The following is a 24,228-nucleotide window of genomic DNA, read 5'->3' as shown; positions in this document are numbered from 1 at the left end:
CACTTACACTTAGCGGGGCAATACCCAACTGTGCCCACCCCCTCATAGTATAACAAAGCCTAGTTACAAGGTTCCATTTTATTTATAATAACCAAAGAAACAGTTGTATAGTTTGACAGACACAAAGATCACAGTTTATTGTAGCAAACAAATTGGGGCGGTCGGTCCCAGCCATATCAGCAAAACAAGATATATATTCAAAGAGTGACCCGTGTCATTCCCCGTTTGCCATAGGCAAATAGCGAACGTCCACTTCTGGTTATGAAGTGCCAGTCAGTATAGTTCGGGACCACTGACGTCAGATGACATGGTCTCAACTGCCCCTGAGGGGGAGTCGGAGCCTGTCAACCGGATTTGGCTCGAGTGTGGCCATTCTAGTGCTGCTCGAGGCCTGAACCGCAGTGTCAAAATATCCTCCCCAGCTTGGACGTCCCTAAACTCCTCATGTGACAGAAAAAAATAGTTATCAACATAATTGTACAATCACATCAATATCAGCAAATAGTAACCCACATACTTCCACAATCACTGAAAAGGAAAAGTTATCCTTAAATCCTGCACATTTATAAAATTGGGTGAAACCCTAATCCTACCATTCACACTACTACCTCAACTTACCCCTACCTTGGGTATTACAACAGGGAGAGGGAGGGTGGCACTTCAGGCGGGGGGAGAGGAGGCAAGATGTTGGATATCCCCCACGGTGGGGTAGCCAGAGGGGCAGACCGCTATGTAGGCTGTCCCTCTAGCGCCCCCTCCGGTGGTAGCGACCTCTTAAGAGACATTTGAGCAGGCATTTTGGTCCCCCTTGAAGGCTTTCCGCCATGCACGTGCACAACAAATTCCTAGCATGAAGAGATTCAGCCAAATGCCCCCAGCTCTGAGAGAGATGCACGATCTCTGTCTCCAAGCGTGCCTCCGCTTCAAAGCAGCGCACTCCACCTTCAGTGCAATTGCGTCCAGCAGGCCACCCCAATTAGCACAACTCGCGATAGCAGAAGGCAAACACATGACCCAAAGATAGGACCTCTCTAGAATTCCACCAAGAAGTTCAGAAAAGAAAAGATAACCAGAAGAGTCCTTCTCCAGCATCCGTCAAGCTTCCGCCCACTCTTCAAGCAATACCTCAATAACTACTAAACACGTGCCGCTCATACTAACCTTTGAGTTTTATCTAGTTGCCTTGCCAGCTCTCTGTTCGCACAAGTTTGCATGTGCCTGGCAGATCCCTACAGATACATTCACATACACCTAGTGCCACACAGGCCGAGCAACAAACTGGTGTATTGGACCCGGCAACACCTGCTTCTGAGTTTTGCTGTTTGGTGGAAGGGCAGTATCCTACTCCAGCCAAAAACAAGTAAATAAAAAGCTCAAGACAGTGAAATATCCAATCAGGTGTCAGATTGAAGACCATGCAAGAGAAAACGAAATATATGCAAATATTTAATTAAAGGCATGAAACTTTAAGCTTGAAGATGGTGAAATTACATATAATAAGGGGGAATAAAATATTCTAAACATGGGATTAAAAGCATAATGCCCAGTAAAGTAGGTAACATTGTGGGGAGGACAAAAGACCATTACAAGTAGGCCGGTCTGGAAATAATGTGCCGGTAATTCCATTTACTGCCACATTTCTGGACCGGCATACTATAGGCTTGATGGTGGGGTTCCGGCACCCGACCACCTAAAAATGCGGGTATTACCGTCACCGGTAATACCGGCAATTCCCCCCATGGAGTCCTATGGGACTCAATGGAATGGGGAATTGTCACAGTTGCCAGCACTTTGAATATGCCAGTAATCTCGGCATTCCTAATGCCGGTAACAGTAATTCCTGTTTGGTGGTATCCTACCGGATTTACCGGTGGGATACCACTAAACTTGTGGCCCAGTGTATCAAAGCATTAACATGAAGATATTAAGGTAAACTTAAGGCCATTATCTAATACAGAAAGATTAAAGCTGCATGCTTGAACACAAAGAATCTACATTTACGCAGATATAACCTATAAGGCAGTGGGTGAAAGTAAGCTGGAGATCGATGTGTAACAAGCCTCAGGAGCAGCATGGAGACAAAGGGATACCCATCAAGCGGAGAGATTGGCCAGAAGAAAGAATCGTTAGATGGGTAGTAATCTTTAAATATGGGGCATATGAACATAACTGGCCTGCTATATGAGCTTATATAGAATGGATGTTAAGAACTGGGCTATGTGACCTGAAACTTAGGAGTTATATGCTAAAAGCCGAGTGACGACGGCATAAAGACAGGAGGACTGAAGACAAAGAGATACACCCTTACACATTGCTGATAAGGAATATAACAATACAGAAATCTAAATAATGGAGAACAAAGCCATAAATACACTGATAGAAGTCTGAAGACACGAGGATATGAATATAAAAATGGGCTTTATAGAATTAACAACAGGAGAAAGGAATCTATGTGATCACTGTGCCGCCCGTAACTCCCAGACAAAAATGTTGACGCCAATTACGGTGCGGTGCAGTGATCAAATAGATATCTTTACTCATCTCCGTGCATTCCTTTACCCTTACCCGACCCCACCACTCCACTTACTTTTGCGGCACACACAGAAGTGTGCGCTGCCGACTTCCCGCTATCCCTGTGGCATCGCTTCCTCCCACTTGCATCAGTCGGATTTGACGGCGCAGCGTGCTTTTAAAAAAAAAAAAACTATTCAAATTATTTTTTTCTTACTTTCTTGTCCCCCCGCAACCACCCGCTCACTGTACTGTGCCCAAGGAGAGCGGGGGACACCCCATGCAACTCCTGCTCTACTTGAGCGCAGTAATGGGAGTCAGTATTTTGTGCGACCCCCAAAGTCGCAATGACTGCAGGATGCGCACAAATGAGGGGGACATTTCGGTACGTTTCCGGAGAAAGCTAAAAGCCCTAGGGATACAAAGTTGATCTAAAGTCGAAGGTTATGAGCTCAAAGATGGACTTTACCATCTCAAACAGTAGATAGAAGTTTCAAGGCAGAAGCTGGAAGCATAAATCAAGAGTTACATATAGGGGGATAGGAAGCTCCTTAAAGTGGAGGAGTGAAAGTGTAAAGACAGGAGCATTGTAGCCAGAAATGGGAGATACGCAGGTGGATCTTAGGATCTGTGATAAAGGTGTTTTACCTAACAAAGGGGAAGGAAAGGTTCATAAAACCACAAGCCCCGGGGCTTAATGGAGATTTAAAGCAAAGCCTTGGAATCGAGGTGAGGTTTGGAAAGCCGAATGAGACAAGGGAAAATTGAAGCAATGGGTAAGAGAGCGACAAGGGGAAGAAGCAAGGATAGGGAGGTCATCACGCCAGATTATGATAATACTAACAGCATGGGTCAAGGACTAAGCAAGGGGAAGAAACAAGGATGGGGAGGTCATCACGCCAGATTATGATAATACTAACAGCATGGGTCAAGGACTAAGCAAGGGGAAGAAACAAGGATGGGGAGGTCATCATGCCAGATTATGATAATACTAACAGCATGGGTCAAGGACTAAGCAAGGGGAAGAAACAAGGATGGGGAGGTCATCGCGCCAGATTATGATAATACTAACAGCATGGGTCAAGGACTAAGCAAGGGGAAGAAACAAGGATGGGGAGGTCATCACGCCAGATTATGATAATACTAACAGCATGGGTCAAGGACTAAGCAAGGGGAAGAAACAAGGATGGGGAGGTCATCACGCCAGATTATGATAATACTAACAGCATGGGTCAAGGACTAAGGCAAGGGGAAGAAGCAAGGATGGGGAGGTCATCACGCCAGATTATGATAATACTAACAGGATGGGTAAAGAACTAAGGCAAGGGGAAGAAGCAAGGATGGGGAGGTCATCACGCCAGATTATGATAATACTAACAGGATGGGTAAAGAACTAAGGCAAGGGGAAGAAGCAAGGATGGGGAGGTCATCACGCCAGATTATGATAATACTAACAGGATGGGTAAAGAACTAAGGCAAGGGGAAGAAGTAAGGATGGGGAGTTCTTTAACTGCAGATTATGGTACTTCTAACAGGATGGGTGGATGCCTAAAGGACTAAGGCAGGGGGGAGAAGCAAGGATGGGGAGACCATCACATCTGAATATGATAACACTAAAAGGATGGGTGGTTGGGTAAAGGACTAAGCAAGGGGAAGAAGTACGGATGGGGATGTCATCACGTCAGATTATGATAATACTAACAGCATGGGTCAAGGACTAAGGCAAGGGGAAGAAACAAGGATGGGGAAGTCATCACGCCAGATTATGATAATACTAACAGGATGGGTAAAGAACTAAGGCAAGGGGAAGGAGTAAGGATGGGGAGGTCATTAACTGCAGATTATGGTACTTCTAACAGGATGGGTGGATGGCTAAAGGACTAAGGCAGGGGGGAGAAGCAAGGATGGGGAGACCATCACACCTGAATATGATAACACTAACAGGATGGGTGGTTGGGTAAAGGACTAAGCAAGGGGAAGAAGTACGGATGGGGATGTCATCACGCCTGATTATGATAATACTAACAGGATGGGTAAAGAACTAAGGCAAGGGGAAGGAGTAAGTATGGGGAGGTAATCACTGCAGATTATGGTACTTCTAACAGGATGGGTGGGTGGCTAAAGGACTAAGGCAGGGGGGAGAAGCAAGGATGGGGAGACCATCACACCTGAATATGATAACACTAACAGGATGGGTGGTTGGGTAAAGGACTAAGCAAGGGGAAGAAGTACGGATGGGGATGTCATCACGCCTGATTATGATAATACTAACAGGATGGGTAAAGAACTAAGGCAAGGGGAAGGAGTATGTATGGGGAGGTAATCACTGCAGATTATGGTACTTCTAACAGGATGGGTGGATGGCTAAAGGACTAAGGCAGGGGGAGAATCAAGGATGGGGAGGCCATCACACCAGATTATGATACTTTTAACAGGATCAGTGGATGGGTAAATGACTAAGGCAGTAAGACAGGGTGGAGAAGCAAGGATTGGGATTTCATCACACCAGATTATGATAATAGTAACAGGATGGGTAAAGGACTAAGGCAAGGGGAAGAGGCACGGATGGAGATGTCAAGGACTATTGCAAGACGACCTGACAATGCATTAATAACAATAATAATGTCCACTTTAGACACATCCCACTTCAGGACTGGCTGTTATCATTTCCCCATGTGATGATACTCAATAGATGGACCATTGAAGGCTGAGTCTGCCGAGATTCGAACTTGCAAATTGCAGGCTGGGCACATGCCATAGGCGAGCGCTTATCGCAGGAGCTTTAAACTCCAAAAGCAGAACATGTTTAATAACTACATTGGACATTGAGCAAGGTCGGGATTGCTGGCACTTGGCACCAGTTCTCTCTGGGGCTCCTTATAATCTGCAGCAGTGGCACCTGTTGGTGCTTCTCAATATACAGTAAAGAAGATTCAAGGAATGGGGTAGCATGACAGTCACTTGAACCCTGCTTCTATCCCTGTACCCTTGCCCTGGCTGCCAGCCAGGTCCTGATTACGGATCCTGGGAAAATCTGTGCAACCAACTTGAATACAATTCTCTTATATGATTAAACTGAACATGTTGATAAAGCAGACACATCTGATGATTAAATGGAAATCCCACCTTTCTATGTGTTTCTCTTCTAGGTTCGGAAGACACTCGCAGGACGAAATCACCATCTTGGCGCCACTCTACCAGTGCTGCATGTAAGTAGGAGATCTTGTAAAGGGTTTTGAACCAGAGCATACAGGATAACAAGAAAATCTCTTTTACTTCATTCTAAAAATAAGTTTTTATTCAATACAGTACAAAATGTTCTATATGTTTACAGCAATTCTCATAATTCATATAACCATTTTCTAATAACCATTGACATTACTCATCAACTCACAACCCACGTACAACTCACATACACATTTCTCTCTGTCATTCAAATATTTCCATATTGTCCACATTGGCAAAAACTCTTTTCAAATTTCAGTGATATCATACATTTTATCACTATTACAATATTAATTTATGAATTTTTCAACCCTATCATAAATAAATCTGTTGTTCACTGTTCATTCTTATTTTGAGCAGTTTATGATTGTCGACATATGTTTCGGTCTTTTTCAGGCACTAGAAGTATAGCTCTCAAATTCTCGACCTTCTTCAGGATGTTAGAACAAAGATCTTGTTGTCGTTTTGCCTTATGTAGACTGATATGAGTCACTCCACCTCCACATATAATATAGGAAATGCACGGAAAGGTAAACTGGAATAGATCCTTCACTAGGACCAGACAGTGATGTCTTCACCGCGGGCCTAAAGCTTGATGTAGATCACTTTCAGGAATTGCTTCAATTTTATGGATTCAATTCTCCCAACGTACAACAGGTATATCTCCTTCTTGCCTGTTCCTCTAGATCTTGCTTCACACTAGGCAACGAATCCCATGTGACAATATTAGCCTTCAACTTCTCCTGTGTCATTAATATTCCTGATTATTCCATATTCACAGGGCAGTATTACCCTATATTGTGCCTCTCTCACAGATTTGCAATTGCTCTTCGGTGTCCGTTCCCATGGCGGCGTTCAAAACCCTTTATATATTCTGCTTGATATTTACCTGAAGAGACAGAGATTGAATAACAGGTAATCCCCTTATATTTGTGTAGTAGTAGGAGATTATGCCCATGTAACACTGCTGCCACCTGCCATGCTGCGGTGCCCTCTGGCTGCCATTATTGATTAGAGATTTTATTGGGGCTTTGGGGAACATCCATATTTGTGTAGAAGGTCCCTTCAAAAGGCAGAATAAGTCTTTTGGAAGCAGACTTTGAGTTCCTGTCTATACGTCAGGGCGCTGTGCAGAGTCCTCACTAAAGCTAGTCAAATAACTCATGATTTAGGAAAAGGACTCCAAGCGAGGGATAGATGGCAACGGAATCAAGTCTCTAAAGATTATAAAGTAATGCAAAAATATTTAGGAAAATGAATCTTATTGCTCTGCGGCAGCTGGGAAGGCAAAGCTTTCTAATAAGCAGGATCACATTGAATAGAGCCTGGATGATGGCTGGCAGAGATGGGTAGTGCTGGGTCCAGCTCCAGTAAATTACATCACACTTTCCCCATTACCTTAACACGAGACCCGCTTATGTTAGGGGGTGAGGGTTCCTGTTGCCAGTTACTGCTGCCGCTGTGTTAACCAAGACTATAGTCTACATATAAAGTGAGTGCAAGTTACTCCCTGCCGAGCGTCGGGTACTGTAGTCACATGTCTGCCCAAAAGATGGCATGCAGAGGGGCATGGCACTGGAAAGCTACTCAGGCCGCCTTCATCCTAGAAGCATGGAGGTCATCCCTGCCTCAGGGTAGCATTTCTTAATATAACACGCCGTCCAGTGAGCAATACCGGCCATTTAGGCTGACTTGCCAGTGCAAAAGTTATAAAAAGCCCAGCTGAAGACCACATGTCTGTCGTGGGGTTCAGCCCCACGCACATGCATAGTTTATTCAAGGCACCAAACTCTGAAGAAAGGTAGAGAATCAAAAAAGGGATGGGGCTCGGATTGACCTGGAAACCTGGCAACACCCGAGAAAGTGTGTGAAGGTGTTCCCCAATAACAGCCTGGTCCTTAGGGAAACGCATTATGAGGTCAGCAAGAGAAAGTACCCTGAAATATGCTTATCCACACACAATACGTAACAGCAATCATAAAAGGGGGGTTACAGAGCCCCAATTTCGATGTGTTAGTTATCTTGGGTTCAAAGGGTTTGTGAAGCAAAACAGAAATAACCACATTCGAGTCCATAGTGGGTGGGATTCCAGCCAGTAACAAACAAAGACAACCCTCCCGCCTTCAAAATGAATTTAAGAAATAAACACATTCCTATTTGGACTTCTTAGAAGCACCTACAGATGCAGAATAAGACTTACAAGTTCCATCTGGATGTCGAAGTCTAGAAGGAAACAAGAAACATGGCGTCTTGTAGAAAGCCCTCAATGGGATAGGCTGGCCAATGGTCCTATGGGAATCCCTGAAGCAGGCATCTCTGATTGATTGTGCGCTGTTTCCTGGCATATCATGATTCCCTTTCTAAAGCTCCAGGTGGCAACAGACAGGTTCCTCAGGAATCCGGCAACCAACATTGGTTTGCAGAAGTAATTTACATGGTATGTTTCAAAAAGAGAGCCCGCTAAGCTGGAAGAAGAATAGGGGGAACCACAGCTAGATAGAACAAGCGTGAAAAACCTACAACGATTTGGCTGTTGAAGAATTTCAAAGTCGGGACAAGCAGTGGTACTTATTGAGCGCAGATGGGCTTTGGGAAACAAATGAGCACCTTACAAGTAAGTCATAAGGGAAGTACACGATGAGAGACGCAGATTGCAAGGGATCAAAGGGGGCGAGGGAGGGCAGGCAATGTGGTAGCAAGGGATCCACAAGCAACCCGGCGAGAGCACATCACACCGTCCCAGGTAAAGTGGGGTCTACCAATGTAATGGAACCCAGAGAAAACACTCAGTTATTAAACCCTCACTAAAAGCCGCAGGCAAGAGGGTCTATCGGGCCTACCATTGAATTGGTCCCAAGTGTATTCTCGAGAAGAAACACTCACCAACAAGATCACTGAGATCATCCAATGAAAGACTGCCGCTTCCACTGAAAGCCAATTTACAAGGAAGGGCAGCTGCACTTTCCGAGTCAAGTCCAGCAACCTCTGGCACTTTCTCCCGGCTCCAAATATCCAATTCCTGAGTGCCCACCTGCTTTTAGTTCCTATTGATCCTCGGAATGAGGCCCATGATGTTCCCCTGAAAGGAGGAAAGAAAAGTTGGTAATGTTAGAAACATAAACTAAAATGACACAATAATCATGTGCAAGGCTTGCCCTGACGTATCCGTGGATCCTCAGCTAATCAAGTATGTGCTCACCCCATTCCAAACAGTGCATCGATACTCTGACTAGGGGGCATACGGAGGGCCCTTGCCAACAGACCCAACACCTGCATCTTTGTCTTGTGTATCATGAGAAGTGCAAAGAGCATTATATGTACACAAGAGGCAACCAGGCATGTAGCAATGTAGGAGAAAGCACTGAAGTGGCTGTGGCCTTGTTTTAGGGCCAACACTACCTCTAGCAGTGGAAACACACGCCGCCAAGTCTATGTCCAGAGCACACCTAGTCGGGCGGAATTCACTGATTGGGCAAAAGGAAGTACTTTCGGGTGTATAATTGGAGATACGGCTTGAAGAGGAGCAAAAGGACCAAGTGGAAGCTGTCCGAGGCCTCCTTCCAGTCTGGCAAATCTAAACCCTGGCACCAACGAGCACCATGATGCCATCATCTAGGTGATGATGCAGTGACAGAGCTCACACAAAATGGACAACTTTGCATTGATTGTTAAGTCCATCCTCTATGAAACACAGGAACCTTCAGTGAGGCACCCAGGCAGGTATTTGGATGCATGCCCCCATGGGATCAAGTGCATAGAGCCAGACCCCCTTCTGAACGGGAGGGAGAATGTTTCTTAGAGTGACCATCTTGAAGGAGTCACCAGGGAAGGACAATTTCAGTTGATTGCCCAGACTCTGCTTGTCCAGGAGACCTTGCTCTAAGGCTCCAAGATTTAGAGGGTTTTTTTTGTTGTTGCCTAGGAGATGTTTAAGAGAGACCAAATGTGAGTAGCCAGGAAAAGGGAAGTGGTGGGAGGTGAATAATCAAGGAAAGAAAAGTTTGACTTTGTAACTGAACAGAGTAAGAGTCCACCGATCCTTCCGGAAAGCTCTCAAGGCTTGCAAGTGGTGGATTAAAGTAGCCCGTTCGGTTTCCATTGATCAGTAGATGTCAGAGCTAAAGATCCCTTATAGAGTGTCTCGTGTTCTATCCCCTGCCTAATGCTATGGTGTCCTTTCATGTTCTTCTGTACGTCTGTTAGACCCAACCCCTCTTGAGGTTGGGGCTAGCACACCTGGCATATGATTTACTTACCTCAGTTGGTGGTAAACGTCTTATAAATGTACTTATCTGTCCAGGAATTCAACCTCTATTTCCAGGGGTGCCCACCCGTGTCAGGGGTCTTATCACTACTTAGCCCATCTGAGGACACAGGGAGGGACTCGTCAAGTAAGATTCTGAGATTCATGTCGATCTGTTGGCTTCTCGGATAATCAAATCAGGTTGAGGAGGGATTTCTATCGTTTCCAATACCAGAGAATCGGGGAATGGGTCCAAAAGCCTTCATCTTAAGGGGGAATAAAGAAATCTACTTTTTTCAGTTTCATCGTCCAGATCAGTAGCGTTGTCCACTCCATGCCCGGGCCTCCTAACCAGGTTCTGGGATGTGCACTGGGGAGATACATAAGGGTCACTGATAGTGGAGTATATGCGAGAGCAGTGGGGGGGGGGGGGGGAGATGAGGTTTGGGAGAGGGGAGCAAACTCTGGATGGAGGATGATAGTCCTGTTTCCTGAGGACTAGTCATCGCTCCCAAAGCATTGGATTTTATTAATGTGCTCTGCAATTCTGACTGTCACGTGGGCTCGGTTCTGGGGCTCCTATTGAGTATACTAAAGACAAAGGTCCCATGCATTCTGTGCCTCCCCTAAGGGCCCTATTTATGGAATTTCCGTCACTTTGCACTGCCAACACACACCCTGATTCATGGAACTGTGCAAAGTGCATTTTTGCAGTGCAAAGTCAGTGCATAAAAATGCCTTTGCACTGCAAAAACACACTTTGGACACTTACATGAATCAGGGTGTGCGCTGGCAGTGCAAAATGCCTTTACAGTGGTGCAACATGACTTTGCACCGTACTGAACATTCCAGGAATCGGGCCCTAAGAGCACAAGTGATAGTGGGCAAAGAGAGGCACAGGACTAGTGTTTTTGACAACAAAAAGGTTGGCACCCAGCTGTTCCAAATGCCCAAAAGTGGAAAGTAAATCAGCAGATAATATCAGAGCAACACTTACCACTGTGTAGATAGGAGGTCTTTCCCACACCTGGGACATGCACAACGTTGAACCCATCCCAAGATGCAGAATACAGCAACAGACCAACAAAAAAGCTCCAAATACCCCTGACTCCTCCTCCAAGGGGATAATGACACAACTCCTGAGAGAGGTGACCAGCCTTTGCATGGTTCCAAGGTACCATTCACATATGAGTAGATATGTCTCAGAACCTAATCAGTTCCAACCTGGCTCCTCAGTTCAGATCAATTATAATTAAATTTGCACATTTGAAAACAAAAGTACAAACAGTTTTAATCACTAAAACAGCATATCCTGCCATTTACAGTCGTAGTGTTCGAGTTCAGTCAATAATGATTTGTTTATTTACACCTAAGCGCTGTACAGAGAACACATTTGCACACATCATCCCAACAAGGTTGGTACTCATTTGTCGACCTTAGAAAGAATGAAAGGCTGCTTTGGCCATGCCAGGATTTGAACATGCAACCTGCAGATCACGCATAGATCCCAGCAGCGAGCACTCAACCCTCCGAGCTATCTTACCTCTGCCCTGAGAGCATTTCTTACTACTGCTTTAGAAAACAAAGACAATCTGATGTGTTTTGTTGAAGAGATTTTGTATACCGTGCCAGTCACCGCCATAGTGATCAAACAGCATTCACTGGCGTAACAAGGGCCCCCGCAACCCCTGCGGTGCAGGCGGCCCCTCTAGCACATGTTCTGGGAGGGGGCCCCACTTGAAAAAAACAACAGAAATAATGGGCCTCATTACGACCCAGGCGGTAGGGGGTTAACGGCACCGGTAGAGCTTCCGACGCTGTTAACCCTCTACTGCCTCATTACGAGGTCTGCTTGCGGGTCCCGCTAAGGACGCCTGCTAAAACCAGGCGTCCTTAGCGGTCCCGTGAGCTAACCAGGATGCTAACAACGGACCCGTCATTAACGGGCCCGTTGTTAGCATCCTCCCCATTCCCATTGAGCCATATGGGGGCTCAAATGGGAATGGGGATGTACCGTGTCCGGGTTCCTTGAATGGGGAAATACCGGGCCCTCCAAGGTCGGAATGGCTACCTCCATACTTGTAATGAGGCCCAATGTCTTTATGAAGGCAGAGTGACGTCCAGGGATCACCCCACCCCATGACATGGAAGACCCTAGGCTGGAGGCCTCCATGTCATGAGGTGGTGGAGCCCTATGACTTCAAAAAGAAATAGTTTATTTTTGAAGTCACGCTGCCTTCATAAAGAAATGATTTCCGTTATGGTTTGCTCCTTAATGGAAATAATTTCTTTATGAAGTCAGAGTGATTTCAAAAAGAAACAATTTCTTTTTTAAGTAATAGGGCTCACCTCAACCCCATGACGTGTGCGTGTGTGAGTGTATTGTGAAAAGGTGTACACTTTAATGTGTAGGTGGCTGCCTGTGTGAGTGTATGGTGAAAGGGTGCATACAAATGTATGGGTGACTGGGTGTGCATGTGTGCGTGTATGGTGAAAGGGTGCACACTTAAATCTATGGGTGGGTGCCTGGGTGTGTGTGCCTGTATGGTGAAAGGGTGCACACTTAAATGTATGGAGGGCTGCCTGGGTGTGCCTGTATGGTGAAAGAGTGCACAGTTAAATGTATGGATGGCTGGGTGTGAGTGCATGTATATGGTGAATGGTGTGTGTGCTTGTGTTCAGGGGTGCAACAAAACCTACATTTCGGGGGGCTGATCCTTCACAGGCAGTGGGGGAGGGACAACCTTATTTGTGTGGGGGCATCCAAATTCTTAATGCATTTGAATGAGACTATTCTAGTGCAGCTTCAATGTTACAATCTGTTAATTCTCTTCTTTAAGTATGAAAGCACCCACTTATGAACTGCTGTGAGAATGAATGGTATCCTGTTCCCTTTCTACCATTACAATCACTTCCCTGGCATGAAAGTACTAAACCCACATCACAATTTAAATTGACAAAAAAAATGTGCCATTTGAATGTAGGTACTAACAGTGAAATGCTTTCCGTTAGTAATTGCTGGGCCCTTGTTAACAGAGAAACCCAGGTGCTGTTCAACATCTGTGTCCTGTTCTGTCCGGCAACTGCTGTGAAGGTCAGCCAGGTTGAGTTAACATAGACCAACATTTCTGGGGGTGGGTGCTGCAGCCCAGTCAGTACAATATTTTTAAGCCCCTACTTCTGTTTAATGCCTTAATTACTTATTGGTAATCGTCATTACTCCTAGCCCTATTCTTCCTTGTCCCTGTACTTGTGTATGAGGCAGTACTTGTGTATGAGGCACTATTCTTCATACGCAAATACTGGGATGAGGTAGAGGTACATGGAGGTAATGCCTGACTTAGCTACCTGTATCTTCATTACTCCTAATCCCACTCTTCCTCATCCCAGTACTTACCTGTGTGGCAAGGAGCCTCAAACCTAAGCTCTGGGACAAGGAAGAGGGACGTGAAGGTAATTCTGGGTCAAAGAGCTGATTTTGGAGGCTGGGGTAAGGCTTGGGAGGGAGAGGGGATGTGTGGGGGGTGGGATTGTGCGATAAATCATAATGGTTGTCTATGACCAGGCTAAGCAGGTATGATTTGTGGTATTAGTGGCTAGAGAGGCATTTTGGTGCAGCCAGTCTAGTTATTCCTCAGTTTGGTATGACTTTTTTTTAACTGCACATTTCTGATAAAGCCGTCCTGCTAAGTGTAATCACCTGGCGGGACTTGCATTTTGGTGCTTCCAGTCTAGCCATTTCTTACTGCGGCATTGTATATTGTTTTGGGCATCTGTGATAAAATATGATATAAGTCTATTATAACACGCCTGTACACAAGTGTTTCTAGGCGTGACAAGGAAGGGAGGGAATATTGAGGGAGGACAGGACAAATGATCTTATTAGGCCTTGTGTCATTCAGATCGTGCAAGTGCGAGAATGAGAAATGCAAGGAGAAAGCGAGGGGGGAAGTGCAAGTTAGAAGGGAGGGGAAAACAGGGCCGTAATGCTCTGAGTAAGTGCAGCCAGGGCAGCGCGGCTCTGGGTAGTGCATGGAGAACAAGGGACTGTAGGGTTACAGTTCCAGCCCTTAAGTGCCTGGTAGACCTGAGGTATTTCAAGGGTGACTGATCAAGAAAGAGCCTGGACTCAGTGAGACTCTGAGGGTAGCCAAGCAACCAGTCGGTACAGCAGACAGGTAGGTCAGTAGGTCAGCAGGGGATGGAGAGAGCGAAAGCAAAGGAGAAGAGGAAAGTTTTGAGATGCTTCCGGGACATCAGGTGGTCCACTAAAGTTTGAGAGAGGCAGGGAGGCCATTCCAGAGAGAGGAATCTGCAGAGGAGAGAGATCTACCCCCCACTCTCTGCCTGGAGAAGCGTCTAGCCCTTAGAGAGTTGAAGGTAGCCGGTGGAAGGGCTAGAGAAAAAAGGTATTTTGGAAGAAAGCATTGAATGTAGTGGGGGCCCGACCCCAGAAAGCCTTCTGGGCAATGCAAAGGGTCTTGAACTTGATTCTTGCAACCACCTGGAGCCAGTAGAGAGATTTCAGGGCTGGAGAGATATGACCCCCAGTCTTGTGGCCAAGGATAAGTCTTGCAGTCCTGTTCTGGATTAGTTGCAGAGGGCGGACAGTAGAGGAAGGCAGCTTGAGAAAGAGGCTGTTGCAGTGGTCCAGCCTAGAGAGAAACAGAGCTCTGTAGACAGTGAGCCTCTGGGGAAAGTGAGAAAGGGAAGAGTCATTTTGAGGAGGAGCAGCTGGTAGGTAATTGGACTTCTTTGTAACGTCCGAGATGCGAGGAGAGAAAGGGCGAGTGGGGTCAAAGATGACACAAAAGGTTTTTTGCCTCGCAGGAAGGCGAAGGAAGAGGGTCCAAGGTGGGCGGACAGAGTCAGAGAGAGAAAGCAGGGGCAGGGGTACCAATGAGAAGGATCTCCATCTTAATGGCATTAAGGCAGAGATCGTTGGAGGCGCCCAATCCTGAATCACGGATAGACAGTCAGGAATGAGCGAGAGATAAGAGGAGCCTGAAGGAAAGCTGACTGCCATTGGCATTACAATGAAAGTTGGAGGAGAAGGTAGAGATCAGGTGGGCCAAAGGGGCCAAGTAGAGGTTGAAAAACCAGAGTGAGAGGACAGAGCCCTAGGGAATGCCACAGGTAGAGAGAGAGAGAGAGAGTGAGAGAGAGAGAGAGAGAGGTGGTGGAGAGAAAGGGACCAAGTTGGACCTGGGAGGGGCAGTCCAAGAGGAAGGAGGTCAGCCACTCCAGGGCCTGATCCTTGATGCCCAGGTTCTCAGGTAGTCAATAGATCAGGATGGCGTGGTTGGCTGTGTCAAAAGTAGAGGAACGATCAAGGAGGATTAGGACAGAAAGTTAGAGAGCAGATCTTCACGGGTGTTCAGGAGAGCAGTTTCTGTGCCTTTGGCAGCTCTGAAGCCAAACAGATGGTCATGGAGACAACCAACAGATTCAATGTTGAGAGTAAACTGGGAGATGGCCAGCTTTTTTCCAAGAGTTTGCCCAGGAAAGGTGTGATAGAGATTGGACGATAGTTTGCTGGACGGGTAGGATCGGCAGACGGCTTCTTGAAGAGTGGGTGCACAAGGGAGTGCTTAAGGGGGGAGGGGAACGTTCAAGTGGTGAAAGAGTGATTTGAGAAATCGACCAAGGCTGCAGCAAGGGTGTCAATATGGTCCTTGATGGTTCTGGAGGAGCAGGGGAGCACCTGTTTGGACGACACTTTCATGGATCAGACTTGTCTAGAAACCTTGTCAGGTGTTGACAGAGAGAAAGAGGAGAAAGGAGGAGAGGTAGAGATGGCCAAAGGGGGGCCGAGAGAGGAAGAGGGATAGGAAGAGGAGATAGTGGCCTGGATGTCCTGAGTTTTAGCCGGAGAAGTGAGAGGCCAGAGCCCTACTTAGGGTCTGGGAGGTAACAGGAGAGGTGGAGGCTGCAACAGGATTGACCAGTTCTGTGCAGATTTGAAAGAGTTTTGTCGTGTTGTTGGAGGCCACAGAGACCCGGGCTTCAATGTGTGCTCTCTTCTTGATGAGTGTTATTGCTTCGACTGGAATTTTGGTGCAACCAGTCTAGGTATGTCTAAATGTGGCCTGGCATGCTTTACTGTAATATTATTATGTGTCTACAATGGTCTACATTGTGCAGCCAGTGGGACATGTTTTCAATGTGGCATGGCATTTTTAATAGCAAAGCATTAATGTTCCTTTGTACTGTTGGTGGCTTGCATGTTTTGGATTGGTGTTACCCTACAAAACAATTGCAAACACTCTGGCTTTTTAGACAATTTTTTTCAGAAAGTGTGCTGTATATTGCATTAAAACACATATTTATATCTTTCCCTAGTAAAGTGTGCGGCATAACCCTTCAGCAGCACGTTCATGCATATTGTGCAAGCGTGATAATCTAGGCCGGCCCAGAGTGGAGCACAACCTGTGATTTGTTGCTGAGTTGGGGGGGGAGGCCCACATTTTGTGTTATGCCACTAACAGCATTGAAGATTTTCTGGAGAGTGGCATATTGCGCCACTGCCAGGGCAACCCAGACATTGGTCTGTGAAACAATACATAATGTGCTAAAGGGGAGGGGAACTAGGATACTGGAGGAGAAAGGTTACATACACATTAAAGATGTGTGCAGGTAAAAGGGGAAATAGGGATGGAGTTTGTGATACTATGCATGTCTGTAGACGTGCGTGTAGTCGGCAAAGAAAAGCATGCATCAGAAAAGGTTAAATGCTCCATGCAGAAACGTGCATAGCTGTGTGGGCAGTTTCTACTGCTTACCAGGAAGTACTAAAGTTAGTCAGTGAGTGGTTGCGTGATGGACCACAGATTGATGTTACCTGATGGGCACTATAGAGAGAAATCTGGGATTGTTCTGCTGACTATCAGAAGTGGCACAGCCTAGAGTGCAGGGTGTACACGGCAACTGAGGTGGACACACCAGTGAAGAGAAATCAGACGTGTGGGTCTTCGCTCAGAGTGCCATGCTTGCATGGCCACAAACTAAGGGACAGTTGCAGCGTAATATTTTGATAATATAGCATAAACTATTGTCTTAAAGTGTAGCCACAGCAGAGCTCTGGGTTCCTGTACAGTGGGCACCATATGTTACGTCTGTCACAACATAAGGCTGTGACATGCGTGTCGCATGTCTAGCGCTTCATGTCACAGTAAGACTTCTCACAGGACCGATGGCGAACAGAGGGTAGGGAAATTGTGAGGCTTCAAGCCTACAACGTATGCCATAGAGCGCACAAGAGTCTTGCAAAGCGCCCCCAGCCCCGCATGGTCCATTGGGCGTGCATGCTGTGGAACAGAACCGTTAAACTGTCAAAGGTTTCCCTTTGACAGTTTAACGCAGCTCTTCCATGATGGCTGAGGGCACGGGCGGGTCAGTGCCCTGTCGCTTATTATTGATGGGCGGCCTCTGGCCCCCCTTCCTCCCGATGTATTTGTAATTTTTATGTATTTATAGAGTACTTAAGTGCAGTACAATAATTTAAAAAGCAGTACAATGCCGTTTGAAGAGTGACAATAAGAGATGGTTACATTTGGCTAGAGAGGAAATGAGATAAGATTTAAGACAGGAGCGACAAAGGGCTAAGGAGGATTAACAACTAATAGAAAGAGGGAGGGATTTCCAGCGTTTGGGAGCAAGTAGTATAAAAGAGCAGAAACGGGATTGAACACATGGTAGTTTAGGTATAGCCAGGAAAAAAAGAGAGATTGAGATCGAAGAGAATGGGGGAGTAGAAGGAATCAAGCTCGGCTAGATAAGGTGGAGCTGAACCATGTAGACATTTAAATGTTAAGTAAAGAAAGTGGAAAATAAGCTGGTGTTCAAAGGAAAGCCTGGACAGTGAATGCAGAGCCGAGGAGAACATCGAGAGGGAAGCGGCAGAAGGATATGAGCTGAGTGCTTGTAGATAGTGTAGATAGTAGCCAGGCGATAGGCTGAGAGGCCAACCAAGATGGAGGAACCGTAAAAGAGACGAGAGAACACAAACAATAATGCTTGCAGCCTAAAAATAAAGAGTCTTATTTTGGCAAATGTTAAACAAGAGGCAACTCTGGGAAATATTAGAAATGTGAGCAGAAAAGGTGAGAGAGGAATCAAATATCCCGCTGAGATCACGCTGAGCATTGGAGAAAGAAAGATGAGCGGGAGGAAAAGAAAGAGAGGAGATAGGGTAGGGTGACCAGACGTCCTGGGTTTCCCAGGACAGTCCTGGGAAATCGCTGTGCGTCCCCAGGTGCTGGGAGTTTTTTTAATTTTAAAAACCCTGTCTGGGGTTTCCAAGTGTGGGGGCTACGGTCCCAGTTTTTGCCGGGACCAGATTTCGAAATCGGGTCCTGGCACCACTCTTCCTGCGTGAATGGGGCGTGAAATGCTTTTCACGCCCCCATTGCCTCCCCTTTTCCCTCCCCAGCACTTGCCTCAATGGGAGGATTGTGCCTGGGAGCACACCCCCTCCCAACCCCCTGCAAAAGGCCAGCAACATAGAAGTATGACTACCGTTTTATTTGTATTTACGGTAGTCTTACTTTTATGTCTATGGTCTGTCCAGGTTTTTTTTTTTATCTGGTCACCCTAAGATAGGGGAGAATGTGAGATAGAGGAAGATGGAAAGAAGAGAACTTCAGTTTTAGAGGGATTTAAGTGCAAGTAGCTTGAGTGCATCTACTATTAAATATTAAGTAGGCAGGTAGACATTCCTGTCTACCTTTTGACAACTTACTGTAGTAGTCTTGCCCTGGAGGTGCAAGTACTATGCATGGGGAATGTAGTGAGGTGCATTGGAATGTGGTGAGGTCATTATTAGAATTTTGTGTGTGCGACTGCTGGGGGTACTAAAGGTGGCAGTTACATCTAGGAGCTGGGAGGTGTGGATGTGCCAGTGTGTTACCTTTTAGGGCCTTACCTATGTTACTTACCTGGTGTGTACCTTCAGACCAATAAACTTACCTTAGGTAGCCTGGGTCACTGTGTCTTCATGGCCAACAAACCTACAACATTTTGGCGATGAGCTGGTCTTCAAAAGTGAGCTGGAGCAGGAGCCAGGTATCGGAGCTGTTGGCAGAAGGAGCAGCAGGAGACAGTCACTGCCCTCCAGAAGTTGTCATCCACACCGAGGGGCCAACTGGGGGCAGGGACCTTGCCGGGCGGCTACTGGTGGTCCCTGGGTCTGGCAACCCGGGCGGGGCCGACATCAACATTCAGCAATCAGCTTGCAGGCTACCATGACAAAGCAAACCAAGGAGATGACTGAGACAGCTGGGCGGTGCATGTTCGTCCTCGGCTGCAGTGACTACGTTTTCAGAGTTATCAGCAACATTTGAGTCATGAAGGACCCCAGTACATGGACAGGTGGCAGAGCGAAGACAGGATCCTTTTGAGGAGTGTGCCCCATACCATGGCGCCAATACCACTGCGGCTGCAATGTCCGCTGTGACCCTGTTTCCAGTGGAAGAGCGTTTCAGGTGCTGCCTCAGCATGTTGGAGTGCCACCGTAGTTTATATGGAGGAGCGACCGAGCAGTGCAACTCTGTGCGACCCTGCAAACATTACCAAGTTGATGGGCACAGCCATTCTGATGATGTCGACTGGCGCTTTAACAGACGCACGCATCCGACGTTCACTGCAGGTGACTGTAAGGAGCTGTGGAGAGCCTTGCCCGGATCACTGCGCGGTGGGCTACGGATGCCGGAACAGACGGAGGTTTGGAAACAGAAGGGAGACCACAGCGGGAACGCAGGTTTGTAGTGCGCCTCTGACCCCCAAAGGAGGTATCTTATTGTCAGCGGCGAGGGGGAAGAGGCACTGTCCTGTAGTCGGTTGCCACCTGGAGGGCCAAGTTGTTGTCTTACAGGAGTGTGTTGTTTGCTCAGCAGGGCCTCCAGACGGGGGTCATGTTTGTCCGTCCTGTAATCGATTTGTGGGCAGTCTGAGCCGGATCTTTGGGAAGTTCTACATGGGACTTAATGATTACGGACACGGAATAGCTTAGGGTGTTGTGTTCTATTACCCAGATTCACTCGCAAACTATAGTCTGGTGCCTAAGAATACATTTCCCAATAAATTAGCTCATCCTTTGTACAGTGCTTAATTTGTAAAAACCAAATAACCAGGGCCCAAATATTTTCTAGCACTCCTGTGACACTGCGGGTGGGCACCACTGCTGCCACCACTGCTGCCACCACTCATAGCTGCTCCCTGCAGTGTCAACATATTTGGGGTTACACTGCAGCTCACACCTGCTCATTGCACTTACTATCACCACTCAAAAATAAGTGCCAGGGCTGAGCCGTGGCAAACACCCCCACTAATTAAGCACTGTTTATACAGGAATTCTGCGCTGCAGGAATGTGACTGTCTTTCATAGTCCCTCATAACGTTCAGCTCCAAAGTGCACTTGTTTTAACTCAGGACTCTCCTCTCATAGGGATTAGCAATACATTTAACAAAATCAACCAAGAAATGATAGACCTGGGCCTACATCTGGGGCTGATATTTATTAATTTTATGGCATATTAACGTGCAAATCATGGGTCTTAAAGTACTTTTGTCTGCCAACAAGCAAAAGCACCCCAAGAGTCAATTTAATTTCCCTTCTGAAAAGGTAAGTGTTTTTTTTTGTTGGTGGGAGTCGTGGTACACACTTCCAAAATTGAGCTTCCAACACAAGCAAAGCCGGACAGAAGAGATTGATTTCTTATCCAAAATTGAATTGAACAGTCATTGGGGAAGTCGTCGGGTTGTTCTGACGCTCGCTCTTTGGCCTTTAAAAAAGACTCCATGTATTTTCTACTCAGACCCCATAGCTTCCACTTAACTCTCAGTGAATGGAATTACAAAAGCTAAAGCAAAACCATAATATGATCGTGCTAGGAATTTCAGATACCTCGACCAGTCTTTTCAGTATCTTCCTCAGTCCATTACTCGACTCCGAGTGCTGCTCCCAGGATGCTTCAGTGCTCCTAGTTAGCATGGAAGTGTCGAGTCCCATGCCCCAGGTGACCAGTACAGTCTGATGGCCCCTGACCACCAAAGCCCCTCTCTAGCCATCCATTCTTCCAAGGAGGCGGCTCGATAATGGTTCTACAATCCCAAATGAATATAGATCTTCCTTCTTTACAATAACCGAAAGCAGAAGAGGAGGCCCCAGGTTGAAATAAGGATCAGATGTGGTTCCCAGAAGGCCAACAATATAGGGCTCCTACTGCAATGCAATTTCAAGACATTCTTGTTACAGTCCCAATGAGTAAAATGAATGCCAGATGTTGGGTTTAAATAGAATGAAAGTAGTCAGGCCCAATAACTAACTGCGGGAGACAACATCTTAGATTTAACTGAATATCATGTTTTATAATCACAGTCAACATTTGCCTTTATTTTCTAGGATCAAGAAATCCACCTGGCTACGGCTGCAACTCCTGGCCTCGCCAGACTACCGCTTGAGTGACATCATGAGGGAATCGCTTCTCCTGGACCGCCTGGCTCCCATTCTCACGGAACCTCATCTCCTGGCATTGGACAGACGTCTGCAGAAGACACTGCATATAGTGGAGGAATGCGTTCAGATGCAGGGAGAAGAAGCCGTGCTGATAAACGAACTTTTGGAGGAACCTACCACACCCTTAGCTGATCCGGAGACGTGATATAATCAGCAAATGGAGGATCCCTGTGGCGTCTGGGAATTTGGTGGAGGACCACATTTGCTGCATTTCTCAAACTGGATCCTCTGCTCTCTGGAGGCTAAACAATGTGGTTCTTTCTTTCAAATACAACCACTAGGAATATTTGTTTTTTTGCGTACTGAGTTGAATACTCCACACACCACCACGCATCACACAAACTTCCCCAAAAATTCATAGGGAGAGCAATCAATTGGTCCCAGGTGTCAGTAGCTCCTGGCTGTCCATTCACAAACAATGAGGCATTATTGTTTGCTGTATATTTTTCTGCTATTCTTCCAGTGGAAGAGCAGTTTTAATTGGGGAATTGACCCCACAATACAACGGTATTACTTTGGGACCCCTTTACTTGATAGATAGATGCAACAGAGGTGGGCGCCTGAATGAAAAAATAAGTGAAAATGGAGTGGGACAATGTGGGAATTATAATGCTTTGCGGGGAATGTCAAGCTTTGTTTTCTTTGGTTAATATGCCCAAATAAATGGTAATGGTTAAATATGCCAGTGCAGGAAACCGGAGAGTTCTCGGTGCAGGACACAGGTATGTAAGACTTGAAAAACAAGCTCTTTGTGCTCGGCAAGATTTAGATCTCTTTAGATTGGTGGTTTTTGGGAAAACCTTCTCCGACAGTACTTTTAAAACATTCTCCGTACTTGAAATGCTGCATATTGTGCAGATCTCTTCAACTGAGGTCAACTTGGTCCAGCTGCTCTGGATATTGCTGGTCCTCTGGATTCAGAGAATGGTAAAATGCCAAAGGTCTGCTGAAGGTTTCCTCCGATGGATGTCCATTCTGGCCATCAATGGCCCCTTCCAGGTACAGCTTTAGGGTACCTTGGTGTTTGTTGGGGGTCATATGCAAAAAAGATGTTGGCATTAACTTTTCAACTAATTTTCTGAGTGTCAGTGTGAAGGAATGAGGAATCGTGTTCATGTGCTTTACAATTGTGAACAAGTGCAATATAAAGAACTTGTTGGCCATCATGGACTGGGAGCCACACTCCACGCGACAGCAGGTCCATCCCTCTGGCTCACATTAGGGCCCAAACCTTTATCTACATCAGATTGGATGGTCTGCAACATCACATGGTCCTCCGTGGTACATAAGAAGGACCTGTAGAGAAAGCTGCAATACCCTGTGTAAGGTACAGCTGTAGTGGGTGAGTAAAACTGCCCCAGGTTTGCCTGACTTCAGCCACCCCTGACTGCCAGACAAAAGCCAATATCCTCCAAAGTTCAGCAAGTCCTGAAGTTCTAACTTCACAAGCCACATCGTTACATTCACAATTTCTCACAGGTGTCCATTGATATGTACAAATAAATACCACATTATTTAACAACATTATAAATAATCTCTTATAATACTCTGAGTGTTTCTAGGGTGGGGGGACAAATGCTAGTCTCACAGCACAGTAAATAAACAGAATTATAGTTTCCTTGACTCACATTTCCTCAACGTCTAAATGATAAATGGTACAGTGGGTTCGAGCCTGTAACTCCACAAGACTTCTCCAGCAGGAGTATGTAGCCACTAAACTCTTTGGTAAGAAGCACTCAAAACCTGTGAACATGTTTCAATTTCTCTGGTAAAAACAGTACATTCGGTGAGGAAAAACTGAAAATCTGTAGGAATTTCATTGAAAATGTACAGTATTATTTCTCTTTTCAATGTCAACGATTACAACAAAAGGACACTAATGTACACTATCTGCATGTATTTCTCACTTCCCTTGTTGTTTAGAAAGAACGCTTTTGGAAATGTTCAAGGTTTCGACAGGGTTTTGTGTGAAATGATGCCAGGACCCCTGTCCCACTCATGCAAAGCCCTCTTCTGCCTCCCTGCGTCCTCATTTCCCATCACTGCCCGCTTGCCTCTCCTTGGAATTCCTTGGGTGTCTGTGACACTGGGCACACCCACACCGGCACACAGGCTCGGACTAGCTTGTAAGGATATAGGACAATGCCCGAAATGCAGTCCCAACCTGCTAGTGCCGGTCAGATTTTCTGGCTCTTTTGGCTAAAGTGGGCCATATTGATCACATCATTTTGACCAGTGTTACTGAACAAATGTTCTTTAAGATTCGCAATTTGTAAAACATTCCCTTTTCTACTCAGTCTGTCACAAAAGGAATGAATTGCTATTTGAGACTGTGGACCAATTTTTGATTAATGCCCTAGTCAGTTTCAGCCCAAGTACGACACTACCCGCACATCCGACCAAATGAATGCCCTGCTGTTCAAGACAGTCTTTCTTCTAGACGAGACGGGTTGTCTTTGCTCGGGTTGGACAGCCTCAGTGTACATATGCAATGCGCGTGCTTCTGCAAGACCGCTCTGACTTTGTACTGGTGGCTGGTGAATGTTTTCAATGAAGGTAATTAAATATTTCCCACTAATGAGCACAAGCAACTGCAACAAATCCAGTGGGGGATGCTCGGATGCTCCAATCAAGAAGGCTTTTAAAATAAGGCATTAAAATGACTCATTTTACAGCACACCGTTTCTGAAAAACTAAGTATGAAGCCATATAATTTACAATCAGTTATGCAGGG

The 24,228-nt window shown here is 46.1% G+C and overlaps 1 protein-coding gene across 1 annotated transcript in view; it reads left to right on the top strand.

Moving 5' to 3' along the window:
* FAM20A (FAM20A golgi associated secretory pathway pseudokinase) overlaps nt 1–23,117 on the top strand; it is a 277,967-nt gene extending 254,850 nt beyond the window's left edge. The window contains exons 10-11 of the mRNA XM_069655076.1: nt 5,661–5,720; nt 21,381–23,117. Coding sequence (XP_069511177.1) covers nt 5,661–5,720; nt 21,381–21,639 — 319 coding nt within the window. The 3' untranslated portion in view covers nt 21,640–23,117. The remainder of the gene's footprint in view (nt 1–5,660; nt 5,721–21,380) is intronic.
* Nucleotides 23,118–24,228: the final 1,111 nt, after the last annotated feature.

The sequence above is a fragment of the Ambystoma mexicanum genome, chromosome 3q (assembly GCF_040938575.1).
Source record: "Ambystoma mexicanum isolate Mex_15411 chromosome 3q, UKY_AmexF1_1, whole genome shotgun sequence".
NCBI classification, from domain to species: domain Eukaryota; kingdom Metazoa; phylum Chordata; class Amphibia; order Caudata; family Ambystomatidae; genus Ambystoma; species Ambystoma mexicanum.
The sequence above is the reverse complement of the archived record's forward strand: the minus strand, read 5'-3'. Positions and strand labels throughout refer to the sequence as shown.